Source organism: Thalassophryne amazonica, chromosome 19 (assembly GCF_902500255.1).
Source record: "Thalassophryne amazonica chromosome 19, fThaAma1.1, whole genome shotgun sequence".
Lineage (NCBI taxonomy): Eukaryota > Metazoa > Chordata > Actinopteri > Batrachoidiformes > Batrachoididae > Thalassophryne > Thalassophryne amazonica.
Genome location: NC_047121.1, coordinates 35616756 through 35630295, shown reverse-complemented (window position 1 = coordinate 35630295; position 13540 = coordinate 35616756). Strand labels below are relative to the sequence as shown.

Genomic DNA, 13540 nt, shown 5'->3' with positions numbered 1-13540 from the left:
TGATGTCTTCCTTGGTCTACCAGTATGTTTGCCTTTAACAACCTTCCCATGTTGTTTGTATTTGGTCCAGAGTTCAGACACAGCTGACTGTGAACAATCAACATCTTTTGCAACATTGCGTGATGATTTACCCTCTTTTAAGAGTTTGATCATCCTCTCCTTTGTTTCAATTGACATCTCTCATGTTGGAGCCATGATTCATGTCAGTCCACTTGGTGCAACAGCTCTCCAAGGTGTGATCACTCCTTTTTAGATGCAGACTAACGAGCAGATCTGATTTGATGCAGGTGTTAGTTTTGGGGATGAAAATTTACAGGGTGATTCCATAATTTATTCCTCAGAATTGAGTGAGTCCATATTTTTTCCCTCTGCTTGGTCTAAAAAAGTAACCGTTACTGACTGCCACAATTTTTTTTTCTGATTTCTTATAGTGTTTCTTAAAGCCAGACAGTTGCCATTTGAAATGACTTTAGTTTTGTGTCATGTCTGTGATCTGCTTTTTTTTCTACAAAATTAAACAACTGAATGAACATCCTCCGAGGCCGGTGATTCCATAATTATTGCCAGGGGTTGTATACAGCAATGCCAGCATTCAAAATCATAGACAACACCTGTCAGGTAACTCAACAAACTGATGGATTGGTCACCTGTTACCTACTCACCTGATTGTCATGAATGTATGAAATGTTCCAAAATATGTGTGCTGTATTGTATTCCAATTTCTTAACTAATTTGACAATTGAGCAGACTATTCTGCAGATGATGACTTATACGATGAAATTGTGCTGACATGTTTGGAGAGAACAACCATTACACTGAGAACCAACCAATTGGGATAGATCAGCAAGATGCACTTTTTTGGAAAATGTTCTAAATGTAGGCTGATTGTGTTAAATGTAGGCCACTTGTACATAACCATTTGCAAAGATGTACTAAGTGCTTGGAACATGTACAAGGCATTTGAAATGTGATGAAAGCAATGAGAAATGCCATTCTGTTCTGAGAAACCGCAAGTTAGTTTGGGGATTTGTTCATGTCATTTTGAGAATGTCATCTCAGTTTCAAGAAATGAGCCAAACCAATGAAGAAAAACTGTAAGACTGACATGGATTGTGAAATGATGATCTTTCTCCCTTTGTGTGTCCAGCCTGGAAGCAGTACAAAGCCGGTGGCACAGCTGGAACAGCAGCTCTACACAGCTGTGTCGTCCACCTCCACCTGGTTGGACGGGGTGGAGAACAGCCTCTTCTCTGGCTCAGTCCTTCTGACTGAAACCACAGAGAACCAGCTACAAAAGCAAGAGGTATAAATGGACTTCATTCCTGGAAGCTGCTCTGATCTGTACATTATAAACTACTTGGAAATGCTGTTATGAAAAAAAGCTGCCACTGCAAAAGAACAAACATTGTTTGTTTACACACTATGCATGACATGTAATTTTGCAGAGGATTTTAACACGGATCGTGGTTGAACTGTTACTTACTGTCCAAGCAGACCTTGGAGAAGGATGTGAGGCATGTGACCGAGGAGGTGAAGCTCAGCAGGGCCCTGCTAGCTGAATCTCCAGTGCTGAGGCAAGATGACCGGGCATTGTTCGAGGACAATCTTAACTGCCTGAAAGAGAGATTAGGAGTGCTAGGCTGTGCTTTGGAGCAACGCAGTGACCACATGAGGACCAGGGCACATGAACTCGCAACCTATCAGGTTTGTTTATATCGGTTAATTGTTGCATTTCAACAGTCTTTCAAAATGGAATGCCTCAAAAGATGGTTATTATTAAAGCAATGTATTGCATTACATAGATTTGCAGCTTTGTAGTGAAACTGGCTTCATACAAACTAGGTAATCATACCCGTGGCCATGAAGACAGTAAGGGCTACGTCAATTTGGCATTTGACTCCGCTAACTGTTATCCTCACCTAAATATTGACCTTTGGCTGCCATTGCTGTGGCAATTTTGCCCTCCACTTAAGTGGATTAAGACAAACATTGTGATGTATTTACTGCTATTTTAGAATGTTCCTAAATCTTTGATTGTTTCATACAGACAGAGTTGCAGCTTCTCCAAACTGCTTTAATTGAGACCAAATGTGAGGTCTTGCAGACATTAGCTGGAGCCATGGACAGACCAGCATCAAAACAGTTGGAGGTAATGCAAGCTTATGCACAGCCATACACACTCAAACAGCAATACGCTTCTAATGAAGATGCACCCTAATACTGTTTACACATAGGCAGGACACGTTACGAATGTCATATTTGCATCATTCTTGGCACATTCCTGACATTCTCAACGTGACTTAACACATAGGTTAGGTTAATAGGTTTCTTTGGTTTCTTAATAGTACGAGTTGGTGCGTGATATTTGTGATTTTCGTGGAGCATGTTTTTGGCTGTCAAAAACTCTTCCACGAATGTCTCATGCCGTGGAGGTTACAACTGAGCATGTTGTTCCATCTTGATGAGTGGTGATCCTTAATAGAGTGTGACAGCATTCTTCTCTGACGTGCGCATAATTAAACCCTGCTGCACCGCATTTTGTTTCATTGCTGCAGTATGCTGAAGAAGGACAGTGACGCCAAGTCGGCTAAAAGTCTTGTTCCAATGGTCATCAGTGTGCTCCTGCAGGTGTTCCACCTGCTGCTGCTGTGCCTGATGTTTGGGAAAACAAGCGAGACGAGAGACGCGTGGAGCCACACATCTGGCTCTCTCCATTTCCTCCTCCTCTCTGCGCCACTCCATGGCGCAGAGCCCGACTAAACATGCAATCACAAAGTTCTTCTGCAGTAGATAAATCTAGATTTTGAGGAGCAAACAGGAGTGATCTAAATTGTTCAGCAGCTGATGGTAGGATGAATATGGGTGTGTGTGTGGACACAATTCGCCTCATTCACAGTGTGACAGAACATAACGATGCGCTGTTACGCACAATAGCGCTGAACGGCGCGGAACATGATTCTTGACCGTGTGTAATGATTCCTGATAATTCGCCAGCAATGCGTGTCATTAATCGTAACGCATGGTAACAGGTTGCAGCAGATCCTGAGAACACCTGACGCCTCTGCCTCAAATCATCATATTCATGATCAGCGGCCAAGAATGTATACTTAGTGGCATTCGTGACTTGTCGCCGTTATGTGTAAATGCAGCATAAACAAGATGTGCCTACTCATTGCTCTCTCATTTTTTGCAGGTCATTGTTGTTGCTGAGGACAGCCTGAAAGACTTTGAACAGAAGCTCACAGAGCTGAAAACCAGAGGAGCAGCACTGCAGACAGATGAGATATCAACAAACAAGCTACTGAAACTACAAGTATACATATGGGCACATCCTGAACATATCATCACACCAACAATATGTACACATGAAGAGTTTAGATAAAAACCCAGTTTCTCCAAAACCACAAATTTTTAACTGAGGCCAACATACACTTGGATGCTTAGGTAGATATCAGTGTGCAAAATATTGAAGAATTTGAACATACCATTTTCATTTTATTTATCAAACTTTCTAATGTGTTTTCCTTTGAATTCCCATGGGTCTACACATCTATCTATCTATCTATCTATCTATCTATCTATCTATCTATCTATCTATCTATCTATCTATCTATCTATCTATCTATCTATCTATCTATCTATCTATCTATCTATCTATCTATCTAGCTATCTATCTATCCCTAACTACACTCAACATAAATATAAATGCAACACTTTTGGTTTTGCTCCCATTTTGTATGAGATGAACTCAAAGATCTAAAACTTTTTCCACATACACAATATCACCATTTCCCTCAAATATTGTTCACAAACCAGTCTAAATCTGTGATAGTGAGCACTTCTCCTTTGCTGAGATAATCCATCCCACCTCACAGGTGTGCCATATCAAGATGCTGATTAGACACCATGATTAGTGCACAGGTGTGCCTTAGACTGCCCACAATAAAAGGCCACTCTGAAAGGTGCAGTTTTACCACACAGCACAATGCCACAGATGTCACAAGATTTGAGGGAGCGTACAAATGGCATGCTGACAGTAGGAATGTCACCAGAGCTGTTGCTCGTGTATTGAATGTTCATTTCTCTACCATAAGCCGTCTCCAAAGGTGTTTCAGAGAATTTGGCAGTACATCCAACCAGCCTCCCAACCGCAGACCACGTGTAACCACACCAGCCCAGGACCTCCACATCCAGCATGTTCACCTCCAAGATTGTCTGAGACCAGCCACTCGGACAGCTGCTGAAACAACCGGTTTGCATAACCAAAGAATTTCTGCACAAACTGTCAGAAACCATCTCAGGGAAGCTCATCTGCATGCTCGACGTCCTCATCGGGGTCTCGACCTGACTCCAGTTCGTCATCGTAACCGACTTGAGTGGGCAAATGCTCACATTCGCTGGCGTTTGGCACGTTGGAGAGGTGTTCTCTTCACGGATGAATCCCGGTTCACACTGTTCACGGCAGATGGCAGACAGTGTGTGTGGTGTCGTGTGGGTGAGCGGTTTTCTGATGTTAATGTTGTGGATCGAGTGGCCCATGGTGGCGGTGGGGTTATGGTATGGGCAGGCATCTGTTATGGATGAAGAACACAGGTGCATTTTATTGATGGCATTTTGAATGCACAGAGATACCGTGACGAGCTCCTGAGGCCCATTGTTGTGCCATACAGTACATCCAAGAACATCACCTCATGTTGCAGCAGGATAATGCATGGCCCCATGTTGCAAGGATCTGTACACAATTCTTGGAAGCTGAGAATGTCCCAGTTCTTGCATGGCCGGACATGTCACCCATTGAGCATGTTTGGAATGCTCTGGACCGGCGTATACGACAGCGTGTACCAGTTCCTGCCAATATCCAGCAACTTCGCACAGCCATTGAAGAGGGGTGGACCAACATTCCACAGGCCACAATTGACAACCTGATCAACTCTATGCGAAGGAGATGTGTTGCACTGCATGAGGCAAATGGTGGTCACACCAGATATTGACTTCTTTCCCCCCCAATAAAACAAAACTGCATCTTTCAGAGTGGCCTTTTATTGTGGACAGTCTAAGGCACACCTGTGCACTAATCATGGTGTCTAATCAGCATCTTGATATGGCACACCTGTGAGGTGGGATGGATTATCTCAGCAAAGGAGAAGTGCTCACTATCACAGATTTAGACTGGTTTGTGAACAATATTTGAGGGAAATGGTGATATTGTGTATGTGGAAAAAGTTTTAGATCTTTGAGTTCATCTCATACAAAATGGGAGCAAAACCAAAAGTGTTGCGTTTATATTTTTGTTGAGTGTATTTCTACCTATCTCTATCCATCTCTGTCTCTATCTATCTGTATCTATCTATTTCTATCTCTATCCATCTCTGTCTCTGTCTATTTCTGTCTGTGTCTATCCATCTCTATCTATCAATCTCTATCTCTATCCATCTCTATCTATCTCTACCTCTATCTATCTCTGTCTATCTCTATATCTGTCTATGGCTATCTGTCTCTATCTATCTCTCTCTCTCTATCTCTCTCTACCTATCTCTCTCTATCTATCTCTGTCTCTATCTCTATCTATCTCTATCCATCTCTGTCTGTCTCTATCTATCTATCTATCTATCTCTATCCATCTCTATCTCTGGCTATCTCTATCTGATAATCAATGTCTGTCTATCTCTCTGTCTCTATCTATCTATCTCTGTCTCTCTCTATCTCCATGTATCTCTGTCTCTATCTATCTCTACCTCTATTTATGTCTATCTATCTCTATCTATCTATCTATCTATCTATCTATCTATCTATCTATCTATCTATCTATCTATCTATCTATCTATCTATCTATCTATCTATCTATCTATCTATCTGTCTGTCTGTCTGTCTGTCTGTCTGTCTGTCTATCTCTATTTATCTATCTCTGTCTCTGTTTACCTCTTGCTTTCTATCTCTATCTATCTGTCTATCTATCTCTATCTATCCCTACCTATTTCTGTCTATCTCTATCCATCTCTATCTGTCTGTATCTATCTCTATCTATTTCTATCTCTATCCATCTCTCTCTCTGTCTATTTCTGTCTCTGTCTATCCATCTCTATCTACAACCCCTGGCAAAAATTATGGAATCACCGGCCTCAGAGGATGTTCATTCAGTTGTTTAATTTTGTAGGAAAAAAAGCAGATCACAGACATGACACAAGTAATTTCAAATGGCAACTTTCTGGCTTTAAGAAACACTATAAGAAATCAGGAAAAAAAAAAATTGTGGCAGTCAGTAACGGCTACTTTTTAGACCAAGCAGAGGGAAAAAAATATGGAATCACTCAATTCTGAGGAAAAAATTATGGAATCATGAAAAACAAAAGAACGCTCCAACACATCACTAGTATTTTGTTGCACCACCTCTGGCTTTTATAACAGCTTGCAGTCTCTGAGGCATGGACTTAATGAGTGACAAACAGTACTCTTCATCAGTCTGGCTCCAACTTTCTCTGATTGCTGTTGCCAGATCAGCTTTGCAGGTTGGAGCCTTGTCATGGACCATTTTCTTCAACTTCCACCAAAGATTTTCAATTGGATTGAGATCCGGACTATTTGCAGGCCATGACATTGACCCTATGTGTCTTTTTGCGAGGAATGTTTTCACAGTTTTTGCTCTATAGCAAGATGCGTTATCATCTTGAAAAATGATTTCATCATCCCCAAACATCCTTTCAATTGATGGGATAAGAAAAGTGTCCAAAATATCAATGTAAACTTGTGCATTTATTGATGATGTAATGACAGCCATCTCCCCAGTGCCTTTACCTGACATGCAGCCCCATATCATCAATGACTGTGGAAATTTACATGTTCTCTTCAGGTAGTCATCTTCATAAATCTCATTGGAACGACACCAAACAAAAGTTCCAGCATCATCACCTTGCCCAATGCAGATTCGAGATTCATCACTGAATATGACTTTCATCTAGTCATCCACAGTCCACGATTGCTTTTCCTTAGCCCATTGTAACCTTGTTTTTTTTCTTTTTAGGTGTTAATGATGGCTTTCGTTTAGCTTTTCTGTATGTAAATCTCATTTCCTTTAGGCGGTTTCTTACAGTTCGGTCACAGACGTTGACTCCAGTTTCCTCCCATTCGTTCCTCATTTGTTTTGTTGTGCATTTTCGATTTTTGAGGCATATTGCTTTAAGTTTTCTGTCTTGACACTTTGATGTCTTCCTTGGTCTACCAGTATGTTTGCCTTTAACAACCTTCCCATGTTGTTTGTATTTGGTCCAGAGTTTAGACACAGCTGACTGTGAACAACCAACATCTTTTGCAACATTGCGTGATGATTTACCCTCTTTTAAGAGTTTGATAATCCTCTCCTTTGTTTCAATTGGCATCTCTCATGTTGGAGCCATGATTCATGTCAGTCCACTTGGTGCAACAGCTCTTCAAGGTGTGATCACTCCTTTTTAGATGCAGACTAACGAGCAGATCTGATTTGATGCAGGTGTTAGTTTTGGGGATGAAAATTTACAGGGTGATTCCATAATTTATTCCTCAGAATTGAGTGAGTCCATATTTTTTTCCCTCTGCTTGGTCTAAAAAAGTAACTGTTAATTACTGCTACAATTTTTTTTCCTGATTTCTTATATTGTTTCTTAAAGCCAGAAAGTTGCCATTTGAAATGACTTTAGTTTTGTGTCATGTCTGTGATCTGCTTTTTTTCTACAAAATTAAACAACTGAATGAACATCCTCCAAGGCCGGTGATTCCATAATTATTGCCAGGGTTGTATCTATCTCTATCCATCTCTATCCATCTCTACCTCTGGTTGTCTCTGTCTGTCTCTATCTGTCTCTATTTATCTCTATATCTGTCTATCGCTATCTGTCTCTATCTATCTCTATCTCTCTCTACCTATCTCTCTCTCTATCCCTAACTATCGCTTTCTCTATCTATATCTATCTCTATCTATCTCTATCCATCTCTGTCCATCTCTGTCTATCTCTATCTGTCTCTATCTGTCTCTGTCTCTATCGATCTCTCTCTATCTATCGCCATCTCTATCTATCTCTCGCTAACTATCTCTATCTCTATCCAACTCTATCTCCATTTATCTCTGTCCCTATCTATCTATCTATCTATCTATCTATCTATCTATCTATCTATCTATCTATCTATCTATCTATCTATCTATCTATCTATCTATCTATCTGTCTCTGTCTCTGTCTCTGTCTCTGTCTATCTCTTTCTCTATCTATCTCTATCTCTGCCTCTATCTCCATTTATCTCTGTCCCTATCTATCTCTGTCTCTATCTATCTCTGTCTCTATTGATCTCTATCTATCTCTCTATCTATCTATCTCTATCTGTCTATCTCTATCTATCTCTACCTCTCTATCTCTATTTATCTATCTCTATACCTCTCTCTCTATCTCTCTATCCCTCTCTCTATCTCTCTATCCCTCTCTCTCTATCTCTCTATACCCGTCTGTCTACATCTCTATACCCCTCTATCTATCTATCTATCTATCTATCTATCTATCTATCTATCTATCTATCTATCTATCTATCTATCTATCTATCTATCTATCTATCTATCTATCTATCTATCTATCTATCTATCTATCTATCTATCGTCATATCTCTATATCTCTGTCTCTCTATCTGTCTTTTTATATCTCTATATCTCTATCTGTCTCTCTATATCTGTTTACCTCTCTCTATCTCTATCACTATCTATCTCTGTCTATCTATCTCTCTATACCCCTCTCTATCTCTATCACTATCTATCTCTGTCTATCTACATCTCTGTACCCCTCTATCTCTGTATCTGTGTCTCTGTCTATCTATCTATCTATCTATCTATCTATCTATCTATCTATCTATCTATCTATCTATCTATCTATCTATCTATCTATCTATCTATCTATCTATACTCAACAAAAATATAAACGCAACACTTTTGGTTTTGCTCCCATTTTGTATGAGATGAACTCAAAGATCTAAAACTTTTTCCACATACACAATATCACCATTTCTCTCAAATATTGTTCACAAACCAGTCTAAATCTGTGATAGTGAGCACTTCTCCTTTGCTGAGATGATCCATCCCACCTCACAGGTGTGCCATATCAAGATGCTGATTAGACACCATGATTAGTGCACAGGTGTGCCTTAGACTGCCCACAATAAAAGGCCACTCTGAAAAGTGCAGTTTTATCACACAGCACAATGCCACAGATGTCGCAAGATTTGAGGGAGCGTGCAATTGGCATGCTGACAGCAGGAATGTCAACCAGAGCTGTTGCTCGTGTATTGAATGTTCATTTCTCTACCATAAGCTGTCTCCAAAGTCGTTTCAGAGAATTTGGCAGTACATCCAACCAGCCTCACAACCGCAGACCACGTGTAACCACACCAGCCCAGGACCTCCACATCCAGCATGTTCTCCTCCAAGATCGTCTGAGACCAGCCACTCGGACAGCTGCTGAAACAATCGGTTTGCATAACCAAAGAATTTTTGCACAAACTGTCAGAAACCATCTCAGGGAAGCTCATCTGCATGCTCGTCGTCCTCATCGGGGTCTCGACCTGACTCCAGTTCATCGTCGTAACCGACTTGAGTGGGCAAATGCTCACATTCGCTGGCATTTGGCACGTTGGAGAGGTGTTCTCTTCACGGATGATGCGAAGGAGATGTGTTGCACTGCATGAGGCAAATGGTGGTCACACCAGATACTGACTGGTATCCCCCTCCAATAAAACAAAACTGCACCTTTCAGAGTGGCCTTTTATTGTGGGCAGTCTAAGGCACACCTGTGCACTAATCATGGTGTCTAATCAGCATCTTGATATGGCACACCTGTGAGGTGGGATGGATTATCTCAGCAAAGGAGAAGTGCTCACTATCACAGATTTAGACTGGTTTGTGAACAATATTTGAGGGAAATGGTGATATTGTGTATGTGGATAAAGTTTTAGATCTTTGAGTTCATCTCATACAAAATGGGAGCAAAACCAAAAGTGTTGCGTTTATATTTTTGTTGAGTATATATTCATATCTCTATATCTATATATAGTTATATCTCTCTATCTTTTTATATCTCTATATGTCTCTCTATATCTGTCTGTCTCTGTCTCTATCTCTATCTATCTCTGTCTACCTCTCTCTATCTCTGTCACTATCTATCTCTGTCTCTTTTCTTTCTATCACTATCTATCTCTGTCTGTCTTTCTTCTCTGTCTCCCTCTATCTCTCTATCTCTCTTTTTCTATCTCTTGCTATATGTCTGTCTTTCTCCTTCTATCGCTATCTCACTTTCACACTACCTTGATTAAAATGATCTACTTTTAACTTCATACAGTCATTAAACCAGGTTTTTGCGCACATTGTTTTGCTCCACACTTGGCCCCTGAAAATATTGGTGTGTGCGTGTGTGCTTTGTGCCTGTGTGTGTGTGTGTGCGTGCGTGCGTGTGTGTGTTTTAAGGATTCCTATGAGGAGCTGGTGATGATAGTGGCTTCTCGCCGCAGTGGGCTGAACAAGAACATGGCTCAAAAGGAGCAGTACGAGCAGGCTCTGCAGGATCTGACTGACCTGGTGGACACAGCTAAAGACAAGATGACTGCTGATCAAAGGATTGTTGCCAGCTCTGTGGAGGAAGTTCAGAATCACCTGGACAAACACAAGGTAGGGTCAACTTAATCAGAGGACCTAATCAACAGTGAGAACTGTTAAACCTGTGAAACCATGAGACAGCAATCTTCATCAGTATCTCACATTGTCTTTTTTCCAGGAGTTCTTCCAGGGTCTTGAGTCCCACATGATTCTAACAGAGACATACTTCAGGAAAATCATTGGCCAGGTGCTTCCAAAAGAGAATCAGACCCTGGAGGAGACACTGGCTCAGGCTCAGAGAGTCCTAAAAGAGGCACACAGTAAAGGGGTTGAGCTGGAGGGTATCCTGGAGGTGAGAGAGAAACATCATTTGCAAGAAGCGTGAAACCCATTTTGTAATATGTTTATCTTATATCTGAAAATATTAATATTTAGGCCAAGTAGGTTTTCAGGACCACATAAGGTAGCAAACCAATGCTTACAAGCCAGTCTTAGTACAAAATGGCCTGTAGATGGTGTGCAGGTGAACCTGTAGGCTGATTTCTTAGTGTTTCTTAAAGCCAGAAAGTTGCCATTTGAAATGACTTTAGTTTTGTGTCATGTCTGTGATCTGCTTTTTTTCTACAAAATTAAACAACTGAATGAATATCCTCCGAGGCCAGTGATTCATTTATTTATTTCATTTATTTATTAATTTCATAATTTTCATATTTCCATAATTTTTGCCAGGGGTTGTAGCTGCCACACTGGGAAGACTATTGTATGTTTTTGTGTTGGTCATGGTGTATTGAGACTGAATTATAAGTATTGTTTTGCCACCTTAGGTGTTAATGATGGGGTCAAAATGGACAGTGGGCCCATGGACTAAAGGGACAAACTAACAAAATAATGAATAATCATGAGTCTTGTTTGTTTTTTCTGTGTATTTATGTGTTTACACATTTAAAGTAATAATTATTCATCAGAGACAAAGGTGTATATATATATATATTTTTTTTTTCAGTCTTAATTTTTTTTCTTTGTCAGACGTGGGCCCACTTGGTGCAGGATTACCAACATTTAAACACACAGTTGGAGACAGTGGAAGGAAGTATCCCAAGTGCTGGTCTGGTAGAAGAGACAGAGGAAAGCCTCACAGACAGGATCTCATTGTATCAGGTACAGACTGACATCAGTGCTGATCTTAACATCAGACATGTAGCAGTCCTCATTAACTTCAACTAAATTCTGTTTAATATACCACCAATTCTGGTGAGACTTAATCTGGTATTTTTTTTTTCACTCATTCATTTTTTGACCAATTTTCCAATAATACTGTTTGACTCTACTCCACATCTGTTGTCTCTGTACAGGGTCTGAAGGGGATTCTGACAGAGCACCAACACAAGCTGTACCAGGTGCTGGAGGAAGGGAAGCATCTGTTGTTGTCAGTCTGTTGTCCTACTCTGGAGAATCAGCTGAGTCTGCTGGGAGAACACTGGCTCAGCAATACCACCAAGGTCAACAAGGAACTACAGCGATTGGAGGCCATCCTCAAACACTGGACCAGGTCAGAAATGTCTCAGGATCTTCATTGTTATATCATGGTGGCCATGGTTAGTCATTTTATGTCAGTTGTGATGTCAATTTTGGTTAAAGGCAAAGAAAAGGTAAAAATGTGCCCAAGAAAATACAAATACAACACACATTAAAGTGTAGGTGACAGGATATGTGATTTTTTTTTTTTTTTGAGTATTTAAGACTAAAATTAAACAGCAGTTTGAAATTAATGCTTTCCCGGTGTGCGGTTACTGAAGAGATAAATATTCAGAATTTGAACTGTGCGCCACTAAAAACCAGGAACTTTCCAGCGAGTCACGGAATTGGAAAGAGGAAATGACTGAAATGAATGATTGCTTAAATTTTCATTGTTACGCAGATGATACCCAGCTTTATCTATCCATGAAGCCAGAGGATACACACCAATTAGCTAAACTGCAGGATTGTTTTACAGACATAAAGACATGGATGACCTCTAATTTCCTGCTTTTAAACTCAGATAAAACTGAAGTTATTGTACTTGGCCCCACAAATCTTAGAAGCATGGTGTCTAACCAGATCTTTACTCTGGATGGCATTTCCCTGATCTCTAGTAATACTGTGAGAAATCTTGGAGTCATTTTTGATCAGGATATGTCATTCAAAGCGCATATTAAACAAATATGTAGGACTGCCTTTTTGCATTTACGCAATATCTCTAAAATCAGAAAGGTCTTGTCTCAGAGTGATGCTGAAAAACTAATTCATGCATTTATTTCCTCTAGGCTGGACTATTGTAATTCATTATTATCAGGTTGTCCTAAAAGTTCCCTAAAAAGCCTTCAGTTGGTTCAGAATGCTGCAGCTAGAGTACTGACGGGGACTAGCAGGAGAGAGCATATCTCACCCGTGTTGGCCTCTCTTCATTGGCTTCCTGTTAATTCTAGAATAGAATTTAAAATTCTTCTTCTTACTTATAAGGTTTTGAATAATCAGGTCCCATCTTATCTTAGGGACCTCGTAGTACCATATTACCCCATTAGAGCGCTTCGCTCTCAGACTGCAGGCTTACTTGTAGTTCCTAGGGTTTGTAAGAGTAGAATGGGAGGCAGAGCCTTCAGCTTTCAGGCTCCTCTCCTGTGGAACCAGCTCCCAATTCAGATCAGGGAGACAGATACCCTCTATACTTTTAAGATTAGGCTTAAAACTTTCCTTTTCGCTAAGGCTTATAGTTAGGGCTGGATCAGGTGACCCTGGACCATCCCTTGGTTATGCTGCTTTAGACGTAGACTGTGGGGGGGTTCCCATGATGCACTGTTTCTTTCTCTTTTTGCTCCGTATGCATCACTCTGCATTTAATCATTAGTGATCGATCTCTGCCCCCCTCCACAGCATGTCTTTTTCCTGGTTCTTTCCCTCAGCCCC

The 13540-nt window shown here is 40.6% G+C and overlaps 1 protein-coding gene across 1 annotated transcript in view; it reads left to right on the top strand.

Moving 5' to 3' along the window:
- syne1b (spectrin repeat containing, nuclear envelope 1b) overlaps positions 1 to 13540 on the top strand; it is a 223901-nt gene that overhangs the window by 163330 nt on the left and 47031 nt on the right. The window contains 8 exon segments of the mRNA XM_034160064.1: positions 1148 to 1303; positions 1492 to 1704; positions 2048 to 2149; positions 3194 to 3313; positions 10469 to 10669; positions 10776 to 10949; positions 11624 to 11755; positions 11950 to 12146. Coding sequence (XP_034015955.1) covers positions 1148 to 1303; positions 1492 to 1704; positions 2048 to 2149; positions 3194 to 3313; positions 10469 to 10669; positions 10776 to 10949; positions 11624 to 11755; positions 11950 to 12146 — 1295 coding nt within the window.